The sequence below is a fragment of the Heterodontus francisci genome, unplaced genomic scaffold, assembly GCF_036365525.1.
Source record: "Heterodontus francisci isolate sHetFra1 unplaced genomic scaffold, sHetFra1.hap1 HAP1_SCAFFOLD_398, whole genome shotgun sequence".
Taxonomy (NCBI): Eukaryota; Metazoa; Chordata; class Chondrichthyes; order Heterodontiformes; family Heterodontidae; genus Heterodontus; species Heterodontus francisci.
This window is the reverse complement of record NW_027140825.1, coordinates 650,647-673,419: the sequence shown is the minus strand read 5'-3', so window position 1 is coordinate 673,419 and position 22,773 is coordinate 650,647. Positions and strand designations below refer to the sequence as shown.

The 22,773-nt window shown below is 47.1% G+C and overlaps 1 protein-coding gene across 1 annotated transcript; it reads left to right on the top strand.

The window, feature by feature from the left end:
• The first annotated feature begins 110 nt into the window (after window positions 1-110).
• LOC137361221 (uncharacterized) lies at window positions 111-5,375 on the top strand. The gene is made up of 3 exons (XM_068026133.1): window positions 111-213; window positions 1,999-2,124; window positions 3,488-5,375. The coding sequence occupies exons 2-3, from the start codon at window positions 2,027-2,029 to the stop codon at window positions 4,131-4,133; spliced, it is 744 nt and encodes a 247-aa protein (XP_067882234.1). The 5' UTR covers window positions 111-213; window positions 1,999-2,026; the 3' UTR covers window positions 4,134-5,375.
• Window positions 5,376-22,773: the final 17,398 nt, after the last annotated feature.

Sequence of the window (22,773 nt, the reverse complement as noted above, 5' to 3'; positions counted from 1 at the left end):
TCCCAGAATTGTGGTATATCCTTGACCCCTTTTCATCACAGCCCACTTGTGATTTAGAAAGCATCTGGTGGATCTGCTTAGGTTTGTTTTGGCAGCGGTTAATTCAACAGGAGTTGAACTTAAATCGCAGTGTGTTTGTCATCCTGTCAGACAGACATTGTGAACATTAGACTGCCAACTGTTGGTGTTCGAAGCAGCAGAGACTGATCGAAGGTAAAGTATAAATTATAATCACAGAGAAAATAGGTGAAATGTTTCATGGTGCCAGCTGATCGTAGATGACATTGTACAAGGACATGTAGAGAATTGTAAAATGTATTCTTGGGATGTGGGCATCGCTGGCATGGGGCAGCACTCTCTCAGTACTGACCCTCCGAAAGTGCAGCACTCCCTCAGTACTGACCCTCCGACAATGGAGCATTCCATCAGTACTGACCCTCCGACAGTGCGGCACTCCCTCAGTACTGACCCTCCAACAGTGCGGCACTCCCTCAGTACTGACCCTCCGACAGTGCAGCACTCCCTCAGTATAAACTCTTTGACAGAGAATCACTGCCTCTGTACTAACTGTGCGGCAATCTCCCCCAGCCCCTTCAATCCTCCCATTCTCTGTAACTTCCCCCAGCCCCTGCAACCCTTCCTGCCTCTGTAATCTCCTCCAGCGCCGACAAGCTTTCCTGTCTCTGGAACCTCCTCCAGCCCCTACATTCCTCCCTATCTCTGTAACCTCCTCCAGTCCATACAACCCTCCCTATCTCTGTAACCTCCTCCAGTCCCTGGAACTATCACTCTCTTTTGTAATCGCCTCCAGCCCCTACAATCCACCCTATCTCTGTTACCTCCTCCAGTGCCTACAACCATCACTCTCTCTGTAATCGCCTCCAGCCCCTGCAACCCACCCTATCTCTGTAACCTCTTCCAGTGCCTACAACCATCACTCTCTCTGTAATCGCCTCCAGCCGATACATCCCACCCTATCTCCGTAACCTCCTCCAGCCCCGACAACCATCACTCTCTCTGTAACCTCCTCCAGCCCCTACAACTCTCCCTATCTCTGTAACCTCCTCCAGTCCCTACAACCATCACTCTCTCTGTAATCGCCTCCAGCCGATACATCCCACCCTATCTCCGTAACCTCCTCCAGCCCCTACAACCATCACTCTCTCTGTAACCTCCTCCAGCCCCTACAACTCTCCCTATCTCTGTATATCCTCCAGCACCTTCAACAATCCCTGCCTTGGTAACCTCTTCCAGGCCCTACAACGCTCCCTATCTCTATAAAGCATTCCAGAATTGAATGGGTTCTACAGAAATAAAGAAGGTGTGCAGTAGTCATTGCCGGTCACTACAGTGCAGAAAATCCCTCTTTCCCCGCAGAGGCGGGAGGTAATAAACATTTATCTTAAGAAGGCAGCTCTAGAAAGAATCGATCACTGTCACTTTTGTCTGTCTCTCTCTCTCCCTCTTTCTCTCTCTCTGTCCGTCTCTCTCTCTGTCCTTCTTTCTCTCTGTCCGTCTCTCTCTCTCTCTCTCTCTCTCTCAGTTTATATCCCTTGCTCTCTCTCTGTCGCTCTCTGTCGCTCTCTCTCAGTCTGTCGATGTATTTCTCTGTCTCTGTCGCGCTTGCTATCTCTCTCTCTTTGCCTCTCTCTCCCTCTATCTTTCTATCTTTCTCTCTCTAACTTTGTCACTCTCTCTCTCTGTCTCTCTCTCAGTTTCTATCACTTGCTCTCTGTCTCTCTTGCTCTCCCTCCGTCTCTCTCTCTCTGTCTCTCTCACTTGCTCTTTATCTTTCTCTCTCTCTCTGTCTGTCTCTCTCAATTTCTATCACTTGCTCTCTATCTATCTCTCTCTCCGTCTCTCTCACTTGCTCTCTATCTATCGCTCTCTATCTTTGTCACCCTCTCTCTCTCTCGCTCTGTCTCTCTCACACTGACTGGGTCTTCGATTGGAAATTCTGTCCCATTGATGACCACCTCCCTTTGTTCCCTCATTCAGGATTTGGAGTGGGCAGGAAGATCCCACGATGCGGACTCTCTGCTTGTTCCTGTTGGTGCTGTTCTGGGTCCCCGAGTCAGATGCGGTTGCACTAAATGACAATGTCTTGGCTGGAATTGTCTCACAGTAAGTGTTCATCCTGCCCAGGCCTTTCACCATTCACTGACAGGGTTAGGCTGTGAGAATGGCCCAGGTATGAGGCTCCGCTCTGTCAAAGTGATGAGGGGGAGCAGGGCAGAGTCCAGTTAAATTAAAATAACATGGAACCACAGAGAGGGGAAGGTGAGCAAGAAAGGACTCAGAGTGAGACATGTCACTTCATCAGTAATCTGACTCACTGACCCCACTCACTGACCCCACTTACTGACCCCACTCACTGACCCCACTCACTGACCCCTCTCACTGAACCCACTCACTGACCGCACTCACTGACCCCGCTCACTGACCCCACTTACTGACCCCACTCACTGACCCCTCTCACTGACCCCACTGACTGACCCCACTGACTGACCCCAATCACTGACCCCTCTCATTGACCCCTCTCACTGACCCCACTCACTGACCACACTCACTGACCCCTCTCACTGACCCCACTCACTGTCCCCACGCACTGACCCCTCTCACTGACCCCACTAACTGACCCCACTCACTGACCCCGCTCACTGACCTCGCTCACTGACCTCGCTCCTCTCCCCTCCCGCTCTCTCTCCCTGTTGCCCTGTGTCTATCTCTTTCTCTCTCTATGTCTTCCATTCTATTTATCTCTTGGTTTGTGTTGCTGTTAATCTCTCACTGTATTTCTCCTGTCACTTGTCCCTCTCCATGCTCGACGGCCTGTCTATCTCTCTCATCTCTGTCTCTATTACTTTATCCTTTTTCAGTTTATCACTGCCTCTGTTCCCTCTCTCTGTCTCTATCTGTATCTGTCTCCATCTTGTTCTTCCTTTTTCTGTCTCTATCTGTTTCTATGTACTTGTCTCCAGAACTCTTCCTTTCCCTGGCTTTGTTTCTTCTCTCCATCTCTGTCTCTCCTGCTGTCTTCTACCCTCCCTCTATCACATTCTCTGTCTCCCTCCCTCCATCCATCTCTCCACCTCTTTGTTTCTCCCTTGCTCTTGTTCCCATCCCTCTTTCCATCTCTGTTTCATTGGAATGAGTTCATTCGGTCCCGTCCTTTCCAATGTCGTAAATTAATGACCAAATTTATTGAAATGCCACAGCATACAAGACTACGGGCCAAGTGCTGGGAAATAGGATTAGAATAGTTAGGTGCTTGATGGCTGGCACAGACACGATGGGCCGAAGGGCCTGTTTCTGTGCTGTGTAACTCTTTGACTCTCTGACTCAAACTCCCAGTTTCCCTCCTTCCATCATGAGGTATGGTATTAAATAGGCAGGTGACCATAATCCACATCATACTGACCTGGCACAAGGAGAATTTCATTCACAATTCCTACCTTGACTCTCACTTTGTGTTTGTCCCTTTCAGATTCCGACAAGTGTCTGGCCACCAGCCCAGCAGTACGACTGGGGGAGGACAGTTCGCCTTCCTGATGGTGTTAACTCCTCAACAATGCACCGGTGCCAATATCAATCAGAATGTACAATTCAGACCCTCTGATTCAGGAAGACCGGTTATTCGTGGCGGTGTGAATTACTTCCTGAACAGTCGATCAGTAAACTACATCGCAGTTTACCCCAACACAGGAAGTCGCTGCTCAGAGAATAAACTGTTACACTTCACTCAGGAGGATCAACGCTATGGGCAGACTGACAGTGCAGCTCGGCTGCTTCAGAATAGCATCAATAACCAGGGGCTGCAGGTTGGCTGTGTCATTCTCTACACCACCTACACCCCCTGCATCCAGAGCTGCTTCAGTGGCAATGAGAATTGTGACATCCTCGCCGCGTTAGGCCAGGCACCCTTTAGCCACCCATGGGCTGGCCCGCAGGTTCAGAAGTATTTTGTCTTCAGTACATTGTACCGATACGACAATAATAGAAATAAGATCCCCACAGTTCGAAACAAGCTGGGACAAGTTACCCAGGCAGGCTTTCACATCAGAAAGTGTGATGGGACCAACAGCCAAATACAGTGTCAGGACTGCACCCACCCTGGGGGCTACTGTATCTAGTAAACAGTCTCACTACAGGAGGCAATAGCAGATCAGAGAGTCCCAGGAAAACAGTGCAAATCATTCTATTACTCTAGAAATCTATCTACTTCCATTTTATTCTGTTAATAATGCAGCTTTCCCCAGATCACTCTCTATAATAATCCCTCATTCTCCAGATCACTCTCTATAACAATCCCTCATTCTCCAGATCAATCTCTATAACAATCCCTCATTCCCCAGATCACTCTCTATAACAATCCCTCATTCTCCAGATCACTCTCTATAATAATCCCTCATTCCCCAGACAACTCTCTACAATAATCCCTCATTCCCCAGGTCACTCTCTATAATAATCCCTCATTCTCCAGATCACTCTCTAAAATAATCCCTCATTCTCCAGATCACTCTCTATTAAAATCCCACATTCTCCAGATCACTCCCTATAATAATCCCTCATTCTCCTGATCACTCTCTATAAAAATCCCTCATTCTCCAGATCACTCTCTATAATAATCCCTCATTCTCCAGATCACTCTCTATAATAATCCCTCATTCTCTGGATCACTCTCGATAATAATCCCTCATTCTCCAGATCACTCCCTATAATAATCCCTCATTCTCCAGATCTCTCTCTATAAAAATCCCTCATTCTCCAGATCACTCCCTATAATAATCCCTCATTGTCCAGGTCACTCTCTATAATAATGCTTCATTCTCCAGGTCACTCCCTACAATGATGCAGAACAACAGTGAGAAGGATTTCAAACATTGAGCTGGAAAATTGTGTTTCACTTCAAACCAAGAGCACACTAATTCCCTAATGGGACACTGTGGATGAATAAAGACATGAGGGTGTTGGGGAAGGGGAGGAAGGAGTGTACACTCTGTCCATGGGTGGCAGGTGGCAGCACGCCAAGAGAGAAAGTGAAGGGAAGTCAAGTCCAACAATTAGGAAGTCAGATTTGATCGGACAGTAGGGAGTGAATTTACTGATTATATAATTCATCTTGTAATTGATCTGGGAGATGTGTTAAACACATTGCTATATATTCTCAGTCATGCTCTGTAATCTTCCTCCAATCATTGAACACTGCAGTTTATGGATCATTTCACTAATCGCTGTTGAGCTGATGAAATTGTTTGATTGGCAGTGATAATATTTTTGGACCATTGTATCGAGTCCAATGGGTTGCAACCGTGATTACTGAGTGATTTCTCTCTGCAACTTTTAATCTTTAATAAAGCATGTCTGGGCATTAACCTGCACTCTGTGTTTGTATGTGTGACTCCACTCATTTTTCTGGGGTTAAAGTTACTTTTGTTAAAATTAAACGACTGTTTGATCTCTTTCGCACACACACACAATCTCTCTTTCTCTCACTCTCTCTCGCTTTCTGTCTTTCTCTCTGTCCCAGGCTTTCCTTATCTTGGGCACTCTACCTCTCATTCATTTTTCTCACTTTCTGTACACCCTCTTTTCCTCTAATTTCTCATTTTCCTTCTTACTCTGTCTCCATCACCCATTATCTCGTAGTCTCTCCGTCTCTCTATTTTCCTTTCCATTTCGTTCCCCCCCACATCCCCCCTCTCTCTCTTCTCTATTTCCCTCTCTGTTACTTGCTCTCGAACACTCTTGCTCTTTGTGGTTGGTTTATCTCCGACTTCTCCAATCGATCTTCAATAACTGAAATTCCTCATCCCTGGAACCATACTCGTGAATCTTTTCCGTTCTCTCTCCCTATGACTTATCAACAGGGTAGATGCAGGTAAGATGTTTCCCTTGGTTGGGGAGTCTACAACCAAGGTGCACAATTTCAAAATAAGGGGGAAGCCACTTGGGACTGAGATGAGGAGAAATTTCTTTACTCAGAGGGTTGTGAATCTTTGGAATTCTCTATCCCAGAGGGCTGTGGAAGCTCAGTCATTGAGTATGTTTAAAGCAGAGATTAACAGATTTCTAAATACCAATGACATAAAGGGATATGAGGATAGTCTGGAGAAAAGGCATTGATGTGGATGATCAGCCATGATAGTATTGAATGGCAGAGCAGTCTCAATGGGCTGAATGGCCTAATCCTGCTCCCTGTCTCACTGCAGTTACTGTTCCCTCTCACCATCTTAAATCCTTAAAAAAATTAAACACCTCCATTAGATTCCCCTGTCAATATTCTCATGTCGGGACTGCAAGCCTTGTCTATGCAACATTTCTTCATAATTTAACAGACTGGATGCTGGTGAAGTTAATGCATGGTTTCGGTTCTGGGAGCTGTGTCACTTTATTGCTGCTGGCTGAGCCTGTGAATTATAAATAGACAAGCTTGGATATAGTTAACAGATCAGACAGCCTCTGTGGGGAGTGAAAAGGAGTTAACATCATCAGCGAGAGAGGGACCAATAACTGCAGTGAGATAGAGACACCAGCAGATGGAGATGGTGAGAGGGGGAGTAACTGCAGTGAGACAGGGCCACCAGTAGATGGAGATGGTGAGAAGTGGGGACATTAACTGCAGTGAGAGAGGGACATCAGCAGATGGAGATGGTGGGAGGGGGACAGTAACTGCAGTGAGAGAGGGACACCAGCAGATGGCGATGGTGAGAGGGGGAGTAACTGCAGTGAGGCAGGGACACCAGCAGATGGAGATGGTGGGAGGGGGAGTAACTGCAGTGAGAGAGGGACACCAGCAGATGGAGATGGTGAGAGGGGGAGTAACTGCAGTGAGACAGGGTCACCAGCAGATGGAGGTGGTCAGAGGGGGGACAGTAACTGCAGTGAGAGAGGGACACCAGCAGATGAAGATGGTGGGAGGGGGACCGTAACTGCAGTGAGAGAGTGTCACCAGCAGATGGAGATGGTGAGAGGGGGCAGTGGCTGCAGTGAGAGAGGGACACCAGCAGATGGAGATGGTGGGAGGGGGACAGTAACTGCAGTGAGAGAGTGTCACCAGCAGATGGAGATGGTGAGAGGGGGAGTAACTGCAGTGAGGCAGATGGAGATGGTCAGAGGGGTGACAGTAACTGCAGTGAGAGAGGGTCACCAGCAGATGGAGATGGTGAGAGGGGGGCAGTGACTGCAGTGAGAGAGGGACACCAGCAGATGGAGATGGTCAGAGGGGGGCAGTGACTGCAGTGAGAGAGGGACACCAGCAGATGGAGATGGTCAGAGGGGGGCAGTGACTGCAGTGAGAGAGGGAAACCAGCAGATGGAGATGGTGGGAGGGGGACAGGAACTGCAGTGAGAGAGTGTCACCAGCAGATGGGGATGGTGAGTGGGGGAGTAACTGCAGTGAGGCAGATGGAGATGGTCAGAGGGGTGACAGCAACTGCAGTGAGAGAGGGTCACCAGCAGATGGAGATGGTGAGAGGGGGGCAGTGACTGCATCGAGAGAGGGACACCAGCAGATGGAGATGGTCAGAGGGGGGCAGTGACTGCAGTGAGAGAGGGACACCAGCAGATGGGGATGGTGGGAGGGGGACAGTAACTGCAGTGAGACAGGGTCACCAGCAGATGGAGATGGTGAGAGGGGGAGTATGCCGTCCAGTTGTGGTCACCACACTTTCGGAAGGATGAGTGTCCTTGACAGGCTGCAGAGGAGATTTACCAGAATGGTTCCAGGGATGTTACATGGTTAGATTGGAGAATATGGGGTGGTTTTCCTTTGAGCAAAGGCGATTGAGGGGAGATCGGATAGGAGATGTACACGATTGTGACAGTGTTAGATAAAGTAGACAGAGTAAACCTGTTCCCATTAGTGGATGGTGCAAGGACTATTGGTCACAGGTTGATGATTTTGGACAATAGATACTGGGGTATTTGAGGAAGAACCTCTATACACAGTGAGTGGTAACAACAGGGAATTCACTGCCTACCAGGGTGGTGGAAGTGGAGACAATGAATGATTTCAAAAGGAAATTGAATGGACACTTGAAGGGGATAATCTTGCTAGACCGCAGGGATAGAGAGGTGGAATGGAATTGACTAGATTGCATGGACTCGATGGGCCGAATGGCCTCCTTCTGTACCATACTGGCTGTATGACTTTCTGGCTAACTGGCTGTAAAGTGTTTTCAAATGACATGGTGTTGCAAAGGTCACCAATAGAGATACACAGGGGCTCGTTGGTTTGCTGAGCTTTCCAGATGCTGCTGCTCACAGGTGGGTGTTTTAGGGGCAGGTTGGGAGGGTGGGGATGTTTTTGTCTCACTCTGCTGCAGGGTTGTATCGCTGTGCCCAATCTTGCTGCACAGTAGTAGGTCGCAGTGTCTGTCGGCTGGGGGTCGCCCAGCTGCAGGGAGAATCGGTTGCTTGCAGAGTCATGTTGCACAGTGAACCGCTTCTCAAAGCCTGGCCCACAGCTGCCGTGCTCATTGCACATCCACTCTACTGCCTTCCCCTCCTGCCTGTACCAGTGCATGGTGTAGCTGCCCATGCTGGCTCCCTCCAAGCTGCAGCCGAGGGCGAGGGGCTTCCCCGGTCGAATAGAAGCCGCGGCTGGAGTCTGGACCACAGTGGGTGCAGACTGAACCCCTGGAACACATTCCATAAAAGAAAGTAATTCAGAATCATGGAAGGAAAATGGTAGCATAAATCATAAAATCTAACAGAATAGAAAGAGGCCGTTCTGCCCATCGTATCTGCGCTGGCTGTTTGAAAGAGCAATCGAGTTAGTCGCACTTGCCCCTGCTCCTACCCCATTGCCCTCCCAATTTCCCCGCTCCAAGCACTGATCCAATAGCCATTTGGGAGATTACTATTGAATCTACTTCCTCCTGCTGAAGGGATAGCACTTACAAAAAATCCAATGTCCAAGCAATAAGATGACCAAGATTGAGATGTTTTTAGCTGAGACTGCCATCGCCCTTCTCAGAAGCAGAGAGGCAGCCCTTACTGAGCAACAAGCCAGCGCCTGGTAAATGGAAATGCCACCGGTTGTGATGAAGAGAGTGGAACGATTGGCCGCCCATCCTGTACCTCGACTACGCCTGTCAGCAGAGTGAACAAATGAGGAGCACTTCCCTCGGCAGCATTGCTGTTATTTTTGCAGATTCCTGCAAGCCCCTTAGCCCGACTTTCTCTCTTCCCTTCCCAACATTCCCACCTTTCCTTCCATGGAATATTGCCTTATTTTTTGATTGGTCAGGAACGTGCTGACCATGTGAAAGATAGGTAGGAAAACAAATTGTGAGGAGGGCACAAAGAGTCTGCAGAGGGATATAGATAGGTTAAGTGAGTGGGCAAAAAATTGGCAGATGGAGCATACTGTGGACAAATGTGAGCTTGCCCACTTTGGCAGGAAGAATGGGAATTCAGAATATTATTTAAATAGAGAGAGACTGCATGTCTCGACAGGACAGAGGGATCTGGGGTCCTGGTACGTGAATCACAAAAAGTCAACATGCAAGTACAGCGAGTGATTAGGGCGGCAAATGAAATGTTGTTGTTTATTGCAAAGGGAATAGAATATAAAAGTAGGGAAGTGTTGCTACAGCTGTACAGGGCCTTAGTTAGACCACATCTGGAGTACTGAGTAAAGTATTGGTCTACGTAATTAAGAAAGGACATAAATGCATTGGAATTAGTTCAGAGAAGGTTCACTCGGCTGATACCTGGAATGAAGGGGTTGTCTTATGAGGAAATGTTGAGCAGTTTGAGCCGATACCCACTGGAGTTTAGAAGAATGAGAGGTGATCTTACTGAGACATGTAATAATTTAAGGGTGATTGACAGCTTGGAAGCCGAGAGGATGTTTCCCCCTGGTGGGCGAATCTAGAACTAGGCAGCATAATTTCAAAATAAGTGATTGGCAGATGGAGTAAAATGTGGGGAAGAATGAGGTTGTTCACTTTGGTTGTAAGAATATAATTTTTTACAAGGCGCGAATCTTCCCGATGTTGATGTTCAGAGAGGCTTGGGTGTCCCCGTACATGAGACTCAGTAAGTTCACATGCAGGTGCAGCAAGAAATGAGCAAGGCAAATGGCCTGTTGGCCTTTATTGCAAGTGGGATTGGAGTACAGGAATAAGGAAGTCTTGTTACAATTGGCCAGCGCTTTGGTAAGATCACACCTGCTTTACTGTACACAGTTGTGGTCTCCATATCCGAGGAAGGCTACACTTGCCTTGGTGGCAGTACAACGAAGGGTCACTCCATTGGTTCCTGGGATGAGAGGTTTGTCCTATGATGAGAGAGCCTGTAGTCTATGGAGTTTAGAAGAATGAAAGGTGATCTCAGTGAAACATACAAGATTCTGAAGGTGCTTGACTGGGTAAACACTGAGAAGTTGCTTCCCCTGGCTGGGGAATCTATTTCAGCCTCAGGATAAGGGGCCAAGCATTTGGGACTGAGATAAGGAGAGGTTTCTTCACTCAAAGGGTGGTAAATCTTTGGAATTCTCTACCCTCGGGGGTGGTGGATGCTCCATTATTGAATATATTTCAGGTTGTGATAGACAGATATGTGGTCACTCAGGGACTGAAGGGATATGGGGAGCGGGTGGAAAAGTGGAGTTGAGTTCGAGGATCAGTCATGATGGAATTGAATGACAGAGCAGGATCGACGGGCCGAATAGTCCACTCCTGCTCCGATTTCTCATGTTATTCTAAAATCTAGTCATTTGATTCATGATGATTCCATTAACACAATCGAAAAACCCGTTAACTTTTACTGCAGGCTCTTTACATCAGTCTTCACCCTTCAATGATCTGACCAGAATAATTCTCTGCTGACCTTTTTCAGTGTCTTCCCTGCAAGTGATACTTGGATTCATTTCTGGCCCCATCAACGTACATAACACAACATTTGCCTAAATTTAATGCCAGTTGCCATTGTGTGGCCTAATCCCCTGCCACAGGTAAATCACTTTGGATTCCACAGGACCCCTCTACTGTCTTAACCCGTGCACAGATTTTAGTGACATCTGCAAACATTCTTTTATTACTTCATTGGACGTGGGAGTCACTGGCCAGGCCAGCAATTATTGCCCATCCCTAATCGCCCTTGAGAAGGTGGTGGTGAGCTGCCTTCTTGAACCGCTGCAGTCCATGTGAGGTGGGTACACCCACAGTGCTGTTAGGAAGGGAGTTCCAGGATTTTGACCCAGCGACAGTGAAGGAACAGCAATATAGTTCCAAGTCAGGATGGTGTGTGACTTGGAGGGGAACTTGCAGGTGGTGGTGTTCCCATGCATTTGCTGCACTTGTCCTTCCAGATTGAGGTCGCGGGTTTGGAAGGTGCTGTCGAAGGAGCCTTGGTGCGTTACTGCAGTGCATTGTGAAGCTGGTACACACTGCTGCCACTGTGCGTCTGTGGCGGAGGGAGTGAATATTTAAGGTGGTGTTTGTTTAGTTAGATTCCCCCAGCTGCTGTGGTGGGATTTGAACTCTTGTGCTCTGGATCATTCGGTCGAAGCCTCAGGATTACTAGTCCCAGTAACATAACAGCAATGCTACCATACCCCCAGAGACTGGGGTAAGGTGTATTACACAATTCCCAAGTTTTTGCCGTGTTTCCTTGCATTCTAGTTGCACTGTGTGTATCCTAGTGAGCCCCGCAGTAGTAAGTGCTGTTGTCTTGGAGCCAGGAGCTTTTCAAGGACAGAGGGAAAGTGTTGGCCTGAGTCTCGTGCTGGGTTTCAATCTTTTTCCTGTAGTTCGATGCAGAAAGTACACTCTATCTGATCCATTCCAGGCAGTCACCAATCTGCAATTACCAGTCCAAACAACACTCAGTCATGTTGCCCTGCCCAATGCTTCTGTGGAACGTGGGTTCCTCCACGGGAACCAGAGCATTGACCACTGGGGACTGGAGAACCATCTAACATCTAACAAGATTCTTCACACAGTATGGCAGATCAATGGGGAGAGAACGACAGTGGGCCACAGGGAGGGACAGAGGCAAAAGCAGAAGAGAGGGAATAAGAAGGAGACAAATTATTCTTCTAGAGTCACGCTGCTACATTCACACTTATATTTGCTCCACAGGTTAAGCCCAATTATAAATCAGATTTATTACATTGATAAAACTATAAATGCACCAAACTCGGAAGGATGAATACAAACCAATTCAGTCTGCATCTGAGAAAAAAGAAAATTGGTAATGTTTAATGATGATACTCTGTCAGAATAATCCGAACTGCTGTTCACATCAAGGAACAGTAAATTATTTCAATTTGGTTGACGAGGAGATTATGTATAGCAATGCATAAAGTAACTATTACGAACATTAATGTCATCAACAATGGGACCAAATGGGGACAGTGGCGTTTCCTGTCTTAAAACTGGAAAGCAGGAATATGGAAAGCAGATCTCAAAATACTTTGAGATTCTTTTCAGAGGTGGAGGCTCGTTATAAGCAGTGTGATCAAACCGCCCCTGCTGCTGTGGAAACTGCAGATAGGTCAAATAACCAGTGTCACTGGCGTTGTATTCCTTGCAGAGCACCCTCTGACCACATCATACCAACAAAACCTTAGAGGGGAACAGAGCCGGACAGGCAGAGGCCATCCCGGGGAACCCCACATAGGGAGAAATAAAGAGAGAATGAGAGAGAGAGAACAACTGGGAGGGAGCAAGGGAGAGGTAGACTGAGGCAAAGACAGAGAGAGAGAGACTGACTGATCAACAAAGCCACTGAGAGATGGAATGATTCAGGGAAAATTAGTTCGAAAGAGAGAGAGAGAGAGAGATTGAGAGAACGAGTGACAGATAGAGAGAATGAGGCAATAGGAGGTGTAGAGACAGACAGGGAGAGACAGAGACAGAGCGAAACAGAGACAGGAAATGAGAGGAGATAGGCAGAATTAATTAGAGACAGAGAGACAGAATGAGACTGAGTGCGTGTGAGAGAGAAATAGAGACAGACAGCAAGAGAAAGCGTGGAAATGAGAGGCGAGAAAGAGAGGGGAAGGAAAGAAGAGAGTGAGATAAAGAGGGAGAATGAGAATGGGTGTGTGTGTGAGAGACAGAAAGAGCAACAGAGCTGAGAGGAAATGAGAGAAGGAAAGAGAGACAGGGATAAAGAAAGAGAATGAGAGTGAGTGTGTGTGAGAGAGGAAAGATAACAAGAGCAACAGAGACAGAGAAACAGGCATGAAGAGAGAGAGAAAGGAAACAATTTTACAGAACAATGTAAACGATGTTTTTTATAATCAATATTGGTGAAGTCTGATGTGTTTCCTGGTCCTAGCTCGCCATCTGCTGTCCCCCTGGAGGAGAAAACACCCCAAAAATACAAAAACAACTGCAGCAGAAAAAAACACTAACAATTTCAACAATAACTTCAACAGTAAAAATAAAAGCACCAATGAAAAGGATGGTACAGTGGCCCAGTTGTTAGCACCGCAGCCTCATAGCTCCAGCGACCCAGGTTCAATTCTGGGGACTGCCTGTGTGGAGTTTGCAAGTTCTTCCTGTGTCTGCGTACTTTCCTCTGGGTGCTCCGGTTTCCTCCCACATGCCATTATAAATTGCCCGTGGTATAGGTAGGTGGGAGGGAAATACAGGGACAGGTGGGGATGTGGTAGGAATATGGAATGAGTGTAGGATTAGTATAAATGGGTGGTTGGTGGTCGGCACTGACTTGTCGACTCAAGCAAGTGATTCAGGTTTGCACAACGCCTCCCTCCCTGATGGGGAACCCACGCCCCTCTCTCTACCATTGGCTGCCAGTAGTTGCTGTTGCAAATGTTGGTATCATTCTGCTGCTGAGGTTGTTGTTGTATTTGCTGGTGTTTTCCTCCGGCTGAGGTTGTTGAATTTGTTGGTGTTTGAATCTCCTGCTGATCTGTTGTTGAATTTGTTGGCCTTGTTCTCCTGCTGAGGTAGTTGTTGTGTTGGTTGGTGTTTTCCCTGCTGAGGTTTTTGTTGTACTTGTTGTTTTCTTCCCTGCTTAAATTGTTGTTCAATTCGGTTTTTGCATGCTGAGGTTGTTGTTGTATTTTTGGTGTTTTTCTTTCCCTGCTGAGGTTATTTTCTCTTTTTTAATTCATTCATGGGATTTTGGGCGATGCTGGTTGAGGTCAGCATTTATTGTCCATCCCTAATTGCCCCTTCAGAAGGTGGTGGTGAGCTGCCTTCTTGAACCACTGCAGTCCATGTAGTGTAGGTACACCCACAGTGCTGTTAGGAAGGGAGTTTCAGGATTTTGACCCACAGTTAGTGAAGGAACAGCCGATATAGTTCCAAGTCACGATGGTGTGTGACTTGGAGGAGAACCTGCAAGTGGTGGTGTTCCCATGCATCTGCTGCCCTTGTCCTTCGAGGTGGTAGAGGTTGCGGGTTTGGAAGGTGTTGACGGAGGGAGCCTTGGTAATTGCTGCAGTGCATCTTGCAGATGGTACACACTGCTGACACTGAGCATCAGTGGTGGAGGGAGTGAATGTTTGTAGATGGGGTGCCAATCAAGCGGGCTGCTTTGTCCTCGACGGTGTCGAGCTTCTTGAGTGTTGTTGGAGCTGCACCCATCCAGGCAAATGGACAGTATTCCATCACACTCCTGACTTGTGCCTTGTAGATGGTTAACAGGCTTTGGGGAGTCAGGAGGTGAGTTACTGGTTGCAGGATTCCTAGCCTCTGACCTGCTCTTGTAGCCACAGTATTTATATGGCTACTCCAGTTCAGATTCTGTTCAATGGCAATCCCCAGGATGTTGATAGTGGGGGATTCAGCGATGGTAATGCCATTGAATGTCAAAGGGAGATGGTTATATTCTCTCTTGTTGTAGATGGTCAATGCGTGGCACTTGTGTGGCACGAATGTTACTTGCCACTTATCAGCCCAAGCCTGGATGTTGTCCAGGTCTTGCTACATCTGAACACAGGCTGCTTCAGAATCTGAGCTGTCACGAATGATGCTGAACATTGTGAAGTCATCAGTGAACATCCCCACTCTGACCTAATGATTGAAGGGAATTTCATTTATGAAGCCGTTGGAGATGGTGGAACAGGACGTACCCGGGGATGGCGATAGCGAGGTCTGCGACATTGTCTGTAAGGCATGATTCCCTGAGTTTGACTATGTCAGGTTGTTGCTTGACAGCTCTCCCAACCTTGGCACAAGGCCCGAAATGTTGGTAAGGAGGACCGTGCAGATTCAACATGTTGTTGCATCTGCTGCTGTGTTTCACCTGCTGAAGTTGTCTTTGTTGCTTTTCTCCTCCTGACGCACTTCTTGAATTCTGTTGGTGTTTTTTTCTCCTCCTGACATTGGTTGGTGAGCTTTTTTTTGCCAACGTTGCTTCTGAATTTGTTGGTGTTTTCCCTCGCTGAGGCTGTTGTTGCATTTGTTGATGCTTTTCGTGCTGAGGTTTTTATTGCATTTGTTGTATTGCCCAGAGGAGGTTACAGAGATAAGGAGGGTTGTTGGGCTGGAGGAGGTTACAGTGATAGGGAGTATTGTAGGGGCTGGAGGAGGTTACAGTGATAGGGAGTATTGTAGGGGCTGGAGGAAGTGACAGAGAGAGGGAGGGATGTAGGGCTCGAGGAGGTTTCAGAGATAGAGAGGATTGTCGGGGCTGGAGGAGGTTACAGAAATAGGGAAGCTTGTCGGGGGCTGGAGGGGGTTACGGAGATAGGGAGGGTTGCATTACCTTAAGCAGGATACAGACATAGGGAGGATTGGAGGGGCTGGAGGAGGTTACAGAGACAGGGATAATTGTCACTGTTCATCGAGTGTACTCAGTGTTAACCCCAGTATCATTCTGGTGAATCTCAGCTGTATCTGGACTCAGGCAAACAGCTGCTTGTTGAGGAAGGTGCCCAGACTGTGTGCAATATTCCAGATGTAGTCGAACCAGAGCCTCCTACAACTGTGGCATTACCTCCAAACCCTTTGTATTGTAGCTTCTTCCATTAATCACACGTTCCACAATGCATGACTGGATGCACGCATACACCACACACACACTCCCAACTCTCTCTCTCTCCCACCCCCTCTCTCTCCTCAGTTTGTTTGACTATGTTGTTAGTTGTGCATCTTTGTCCTTCAGCTGATCTTATCTGTGCCTCTGATATGAAGAGTCTATTGTTCTCAGTCCTTGACAAACACAACAGCTTCCTGCTTTGCAAAAGTTGACATTTACCTAGTTGACACACGGCACAACATTCAAATCTGTTAGTCCCAGGGAATGCAAATATCAAAGCCGGCTCAGAAGTGTTAATGAGTCCATTGTGGGACTGAATGAATATCTGACAACCTGGCATGGACACAGGGGCACTGACAGAATCAGCAATCCAGAGAGAATGGAAACTGTGGAAACTATCAAGGACTAGGCGTTGGACATGGGCTGGTTGGAACTGAGATGCACATTCAGACGCCCCTTTTCACAGGCAGTGTAACATTGAGTAACAATGTGCTTCAAGGTGATTGTGATTACTGAGGGGACAGTGACATTGTGAATCTGTCACAGGAATATTATCTGGAGCCCTGGACTGACTGCACTGCCCAATGTGCTAATGATCTAACAGAGAAATGTGGGGACAGACGAATCCTACCCCATCAGAAACAAATCCTAGAATAGTACAACAGAGGGAGGCCATTCGGCCCATCGAGGGTTTGTCATCTCTTTCGAAAATCAACCCAGTTAATCCAACTCCGCTCTCTTTCACCATTTCCCTCAATTAATTCCCCTTCAAGTATTGAGCCAATTCCCTTTTTGAATAATACCATTGAATTTCCACCACCCTATCAGACATTGCCCTCCAAATCCAAACCACTCATGATATTAAAAAACATTTATCCTCATGTCACCTCTGGTACCTTTGCCCATCACATTAAAGCTGTGCCCTCTGGTGATCTATCGAATCTCCCCTTAACCTTCTCTGCTCTCAGGAGAAAGTCCCTTTCTAGCCCAGTCTTTTTACTTGACTGAATTTCCTCACCAACTGAACCATCCGAGAAAATCTCTTCTGCACCCTCTCCAAAGCCAACAGGTGTTTCCTAAAGTGTGGTGCCCAGAATTGTTCCAACAGGGACCGAACTGGTGTTTTATACAGGTTTGGCATGACTCCCGGAGTTTTGTACTCGACCTCTCTATTTACAAAGCCCAGACTGTAATATGATTTATTAATCGCTTTCTCAACCTACCCTGTCACCTTTAAATATTCCTGCACAAGCACCCCCAGGTCTCTCTGTTCTTGCACCACTTCACAAATTGTTTTGTTTCATCTCTCCTCATTCTTGCAGTCAAAATCAAACATATCAAAGACTAATCCCACCCATATCTGGGACAAATTACCTGCTTATTATTATTCGGTCAGTCATGGACAATGGTCTGCCAGTAACTCTATAAAGTTTACATGCAACACTTTTCCTTCCAAAAAACAACATCCTCGGTGGTTCTTGTATTGGAGTTTATACCTGAAGCCCACTGCTATCTCAATGTTGGCAGTTGAGGAGCAGTCAGTGACTGAGACATTAACATCTGGTCAGGGACCCCTCACAATATCCCATGTCCTGAATACTCAAACACTCTCTCACTGAGAAATTTATGTCCTCCTCATTCTGGTTTGTATGTGTTACTAACGCTGTATCTGTGCTATTTCGGAGATGGTATCACTGTCGCTGATGTGAGGATTTCATTGTTCTCATTCTGTGACTATATTCTGAAAAACACAATCATTTACTTTAACCCCATCGACCTCAAGGAGGAAAATGGAAGTCCGATCATTTGTCTCTCTGGAACATCTTGTTTCTCTGCCCCCTCTCATCATCCCCCCAATACTGACCCACTACTGATAAGAGAGGCATGTCTCCTGTGAATATTCTCTCCCTAATACTTAGTGCCTATGAAAGATCAAATATACACAGCCAACTGGCAAATACTAACTTTAATATTCAGAGTCCCTGTCCCAGGCTCCAATCTCCCTCCACCCTCCCTGTTGGGTAACTGAAGACAAGTTATGTTACAATAACAAAGCTCCGTGGGTTAGCATGGGCCCAGGAGAAATATTAATGTTGTTTAGTAAGGCAGATAGTTTCACCAAAAGGCCTTCGTTTGCATAGATTATGTCATATCATTCATCATGACTAAATGTAAATATTTCAGCCAACCAGCACTGCAGTCAATCCGCCGTGGTGTATATAGGGGTTGGAGCTGTCACTGAGATTGACACTGTTCACAGCAGAGTGGACCCGAGACTGAGGAGCAAGCAGCTGGAATTGAACCGACAGCATCTCCCACCCAGCGACATCTACTTTGGAGACTTTGGTAAGCAGTCGGGTATGGGAGGCCTGTCAGAAAAAGCAAAGGAGTTTGTCACTTGCTAGGTGTTGACCCAGGGGGTGTGTGTCCTGCTTCTCCTGAAACAACACCATCTTCAGTCATAACCTTTGCCAGAAATTCAAAGAGGTTTGTTACAGGGATGCAGGAGACAGACCTGGAGGAGAGAGTCAGGAACACATGCAATTATTCATAAAAGCTTTGGAGAGTGGAAAGGGTGAAGGATTGGAGTCAAGTTCCTGATGTTTAACAAGAACATGTAGCTGAGCTCACCTCTGTCTGTAAGAGTCCCAGTGAGAGAGAGATAATTAGATGGAGCTCACCACTCTGAACAGATATACTGACGAACTCCTCGGCAACTCCCTATTTAATATTCCCTCCAATTCCCTACTCGGTAATCTCTCTCAAATGTTTGTCTTGTGTTTCCCTTTCCAGAATCTCAGCCAGTAAGATGTGGACTCTGCTGATCATTCTGGGTTACCTGAGTGAGTAACTTTCATTCTCGACAAAGTTCACCCCCAGTACAACTAGAACAAGCTGTGTTTATTCAAACCGTTACATAGAATAATATCCCAAGATGTTCCACAGAAATCTGATTGAAGAAATGTCTGACACGGCAGGGAAGGAGATGATTGGAGGTCTGACTGTTAGTTTAAAAGAGCAGACGGAGGTGGAGAGGCAGAAAGGTTTAGGAGGCTGGACATCTTGAAGCCACATCAGACACTGCTGGAGGAAAGGGAGTGGAGGGAAGTTCTACAGGAGGCTTGGGTCAGAGAAACAGAGAGTTGGTGAAGATTACAGAAATGTGGTGGGAGAGGGCGGGAGAGGTCATGAGAGAATTTGAACAGGAAGATGGAAATTGTACATCAAAGGCGTTTGCAGCTGTGAACCAATGTGGGTCAGAGAGCACAGGGGTGATGTGTGACTTAAACTTTCTGCAAGATAACATACAACAAGCAGTGTGTTGGAGGAGACCTGACTTCTGGAAAGTGGAAGCTGGGAGGCTGGCCAGGAGTGGATTAGAAGATTTGATTCTCCAGAAGGTAGAGGGTTTTTGGTAGAGGATTGGCTGAGGCAAAATCTGTGATGGTGGATATTAAGGAGGTTGTAATTGGATGTCCTTGTGATGAGGAGGCGACAGGGAAGGAAGCTGGGCACAGTCAGAAGCTGATGAGAAATTGGAGAGGGACAAGATAGATTCTCGGGATACGCTAGAGGTAGCAGTGCTGGAGTGGGTAGGGAAGACACTGCAGGAGATTCTCTGGCTGAGACTAGACTGGGTTGAGTGGAAATAGGCCAGAGCAGTTCCACCCAGCTGGACATGGAAGGAGAGGTGTTGGCGATGGATAGTGTGGTGAATTGTGTCAAAGACTGCCGACAATTCGAGAAGGATGATCAGAAACAGTATTCCTGACTTGGCTCTTGCAGCTTCTCTGCTGCTCAAACCCTTTAGCAGTACTTTGGTACCTCTAGACTTGACTATTCCAAAGATCTCCTGGCTGATCTCTCACATTCCACCTTCTGTACATTTTGGTCATCCAGTATGATACTGCCCAAGTCCAGTTCACCTTTCATCTCCGTGCTCACTGACCTACACTGGCTCCCGGTTCAGCAAGGCCTGGATTTCAATATTCTCACAATCGTTTCCAGATCCTTCTATCACCTCGCCGTTCCCTACCGCTGAAATCATCTCCAGCCCCACAACCCTCGGAGATCTCTGCGCTCCTCTAATTCAGGCCTCTTGAGTATTCCCGATTCGAATCCCTTCCACCATTGGCAGCTGTGCCTTCACCTGCCGAGGCTTAACGCTATGGAATTCTCTCCCTCAACTTCTCCGTCTCTCCACCTCTCTTTCCTCCTTTCAGACACTCCTTAAAACGTACCTATTTGACATAGCATTTGGCCACCTGCCCAACCAGCTGCTTCTGTGGATTGGTGTCAGTTCGGGATGGTAACACACCGATGAAGTGCTTTGGGACATTTTATTACATCAAAGGCAGTACATAAACGCAGGTTGTTGTTGGTTTTGAGACTACACGTTCCCTCTGCAGGACCCACCAGTCACACTGGGTCGCTTGTGCTCCACCTGGCAGTTCTCGCTCCTCCTCCACTTTACATCTTTCCTACTGGGATGAAGTGAAGCTGAGATATTTACTGCTTTCTGTTACCTGAGAGCTGGTGGTTAATCTAGAATAGGGAGGACTGTCTGTGAGCAGTGAGTTAGAGGGGGAGGCTGAGCTGGGAGACAGATGGAAACCCAGTTTAGAGAAGGAGGACATTTTCCAGCTTTAATCTGGGGGGTTTTGACCAGGGCAGAGGGTGAAACTGAGATTATTGGTATTTCGGGAGGGTACAAGGCGCTGTGTAACATTAACTGTACTTTATATTAACATTAAACATCTTTCTGTCACTCAGTCACAGACTCCACACTCACTGACCCGTGTGTAAATCACACAGTCCTGGACCAGCCCTGGAGGAGCATCGATTGTGATGTCACTGTGGGCTCCGGTCAGGAGAAGTGTGATGATAATCTTGCTCAAGGATGGTACAGATTTAAAAGGTAATGTAAAGGAACAAATTCTGGGTAAATCAGTTAATGAGGGAGGAGTAATGGATTTCCCCCAGTTTCTGGCACTATCTGTTGTTACCAGTCTCTCTAACAGTTAATATTTACCATCAGTTCAGGGACTGACTCTGTGATTAACTGTTTCAGTTCTGGTGGATGGAAGATTCCGGACACTGTTGTCCCAGATTTTCACTGCTCCACACGTGCCACAGGCTGGTTACAGGGTAATTTCCGTCTTAAAAATATCAGATTTACATTCACTGTCCAGCACTGTTCACGTGGGTTACCTTCTTCAATATTTATAAACTCTCATTTCAGGTTCCCATCCTAGTGTGGGACAGGGGGAAGTAACGAGGACAGTTTGTTTTAACAAGGCTGGAAATCGCTGTCACTGGACCCAGGAAATAAAGATCATAAACTGCAGCAGTTATTTTGTTTATGAGTTGAAGCCTCCACCCGACTGTAACGCTGTTTATTGCACAGGTAGATTGCTGTTTGTATATGGTGCAGATGGGTGATTCTGGGATGTCCCGTGTCACCCATGGGAATGAGACAGTTTACTCACTGCCCTCCTTTTTGTAAGGGACACAGTGAATAAAGGATCTGTAAAACAGAGTGAACTCTTCACTAAAACTCTAGGGAACTGAACCAGACGCTCGCTGTCTGGAGAGAGGGCTGGCATGTCTGGGTAGTATTCTGTCAGGTCTGCAATTGAGGAGATTCAGGTTTTCTGGTGAGTGTCAGACACAGCAGCAGGATCCTGACAGACTCTATGTGAAGGGCAGTCACTCTCACCTCACCTCTTGAGTTCAGCTCTTTTGTCCATGTTTGAACCACACTGTAATGAGGTCAGGAGCTAAGTGACCCTGGCGGAACCCAAACTGACCATCACTGAACAGGTAACTGCTGAGTAAGTGCCGCTTGATAGCACTGTCAACGACACCTTCCATCATCTTACTGATGATAGAGAGTAGACTGATGGGACGGTAATTGGGTGGGTTGAACTTGCCCTGCTTTGACTTGTCCTGCTTTTTATGCACAGGACATGCCTGGGCAGTTTTCCACATTGCAGGGTAGATGCCAGTGTTGTAGCTGTACTGGAACAGCTTGGCTAAGGATGCAACAAGTTCTGGAGCACAGGTCTTCAGTACTACTTCCGGGATATTGTCAGGGCCCATAGCCTTTGCAGTATCCAGTGCCTTCAGTCATTTCTTGATATCAAGCGGAGTGAATCGAATTGACTGAAGACTGACATCTGTGATGCTGGGGATTGCAGGAGAAGGCCGAGATGGATCATCAACTCCGCACTTCTGGCTGAAGATTTTTGCAAATGCTTCAGCCTTATCTTTTGCACTGATGTGCTGGGCTCCCTGATCATTGAGGATGGGGATATTTGTGGGGCCACCTCCTCCAGTTAGTTGTTTAATTGTCTACTACCATTCACGACTGGATGTGGCAGGACAAGAAATACTGGAATCACTCAGCGGGTCTGGCAGCATCTGTGGAAAGAGAAGCAAAGTTAACGTTTCGGGTCAGCGACCCTTCTTCGGAACTCATTTGATCCGTTGGTTATGGGATCGCTTAGCTCTGTCCATCGCATGCTAATTATGCTGTTTGGCATGCAGATAGTCCTGTGTTGTAGCTTCACCAGGCTGACACCTCATTTTGAGGTATGCCTTGTGCTGCACTTTGCATGCCCTCCTGCACTCTTCATGGAACCAGGTTTGGTCTCCTGGCTTGATGGTCATGATCGAGTGGGGGATATACCGGACCATGAGGTTACAGATTGTAGTTGAGTACAATTCTGCTGCTGCTGTTGTTCCCACAGCACCTCATGGATGCCCATTGTTACATTGCTAGATTTGTTTGAATCTATCCCA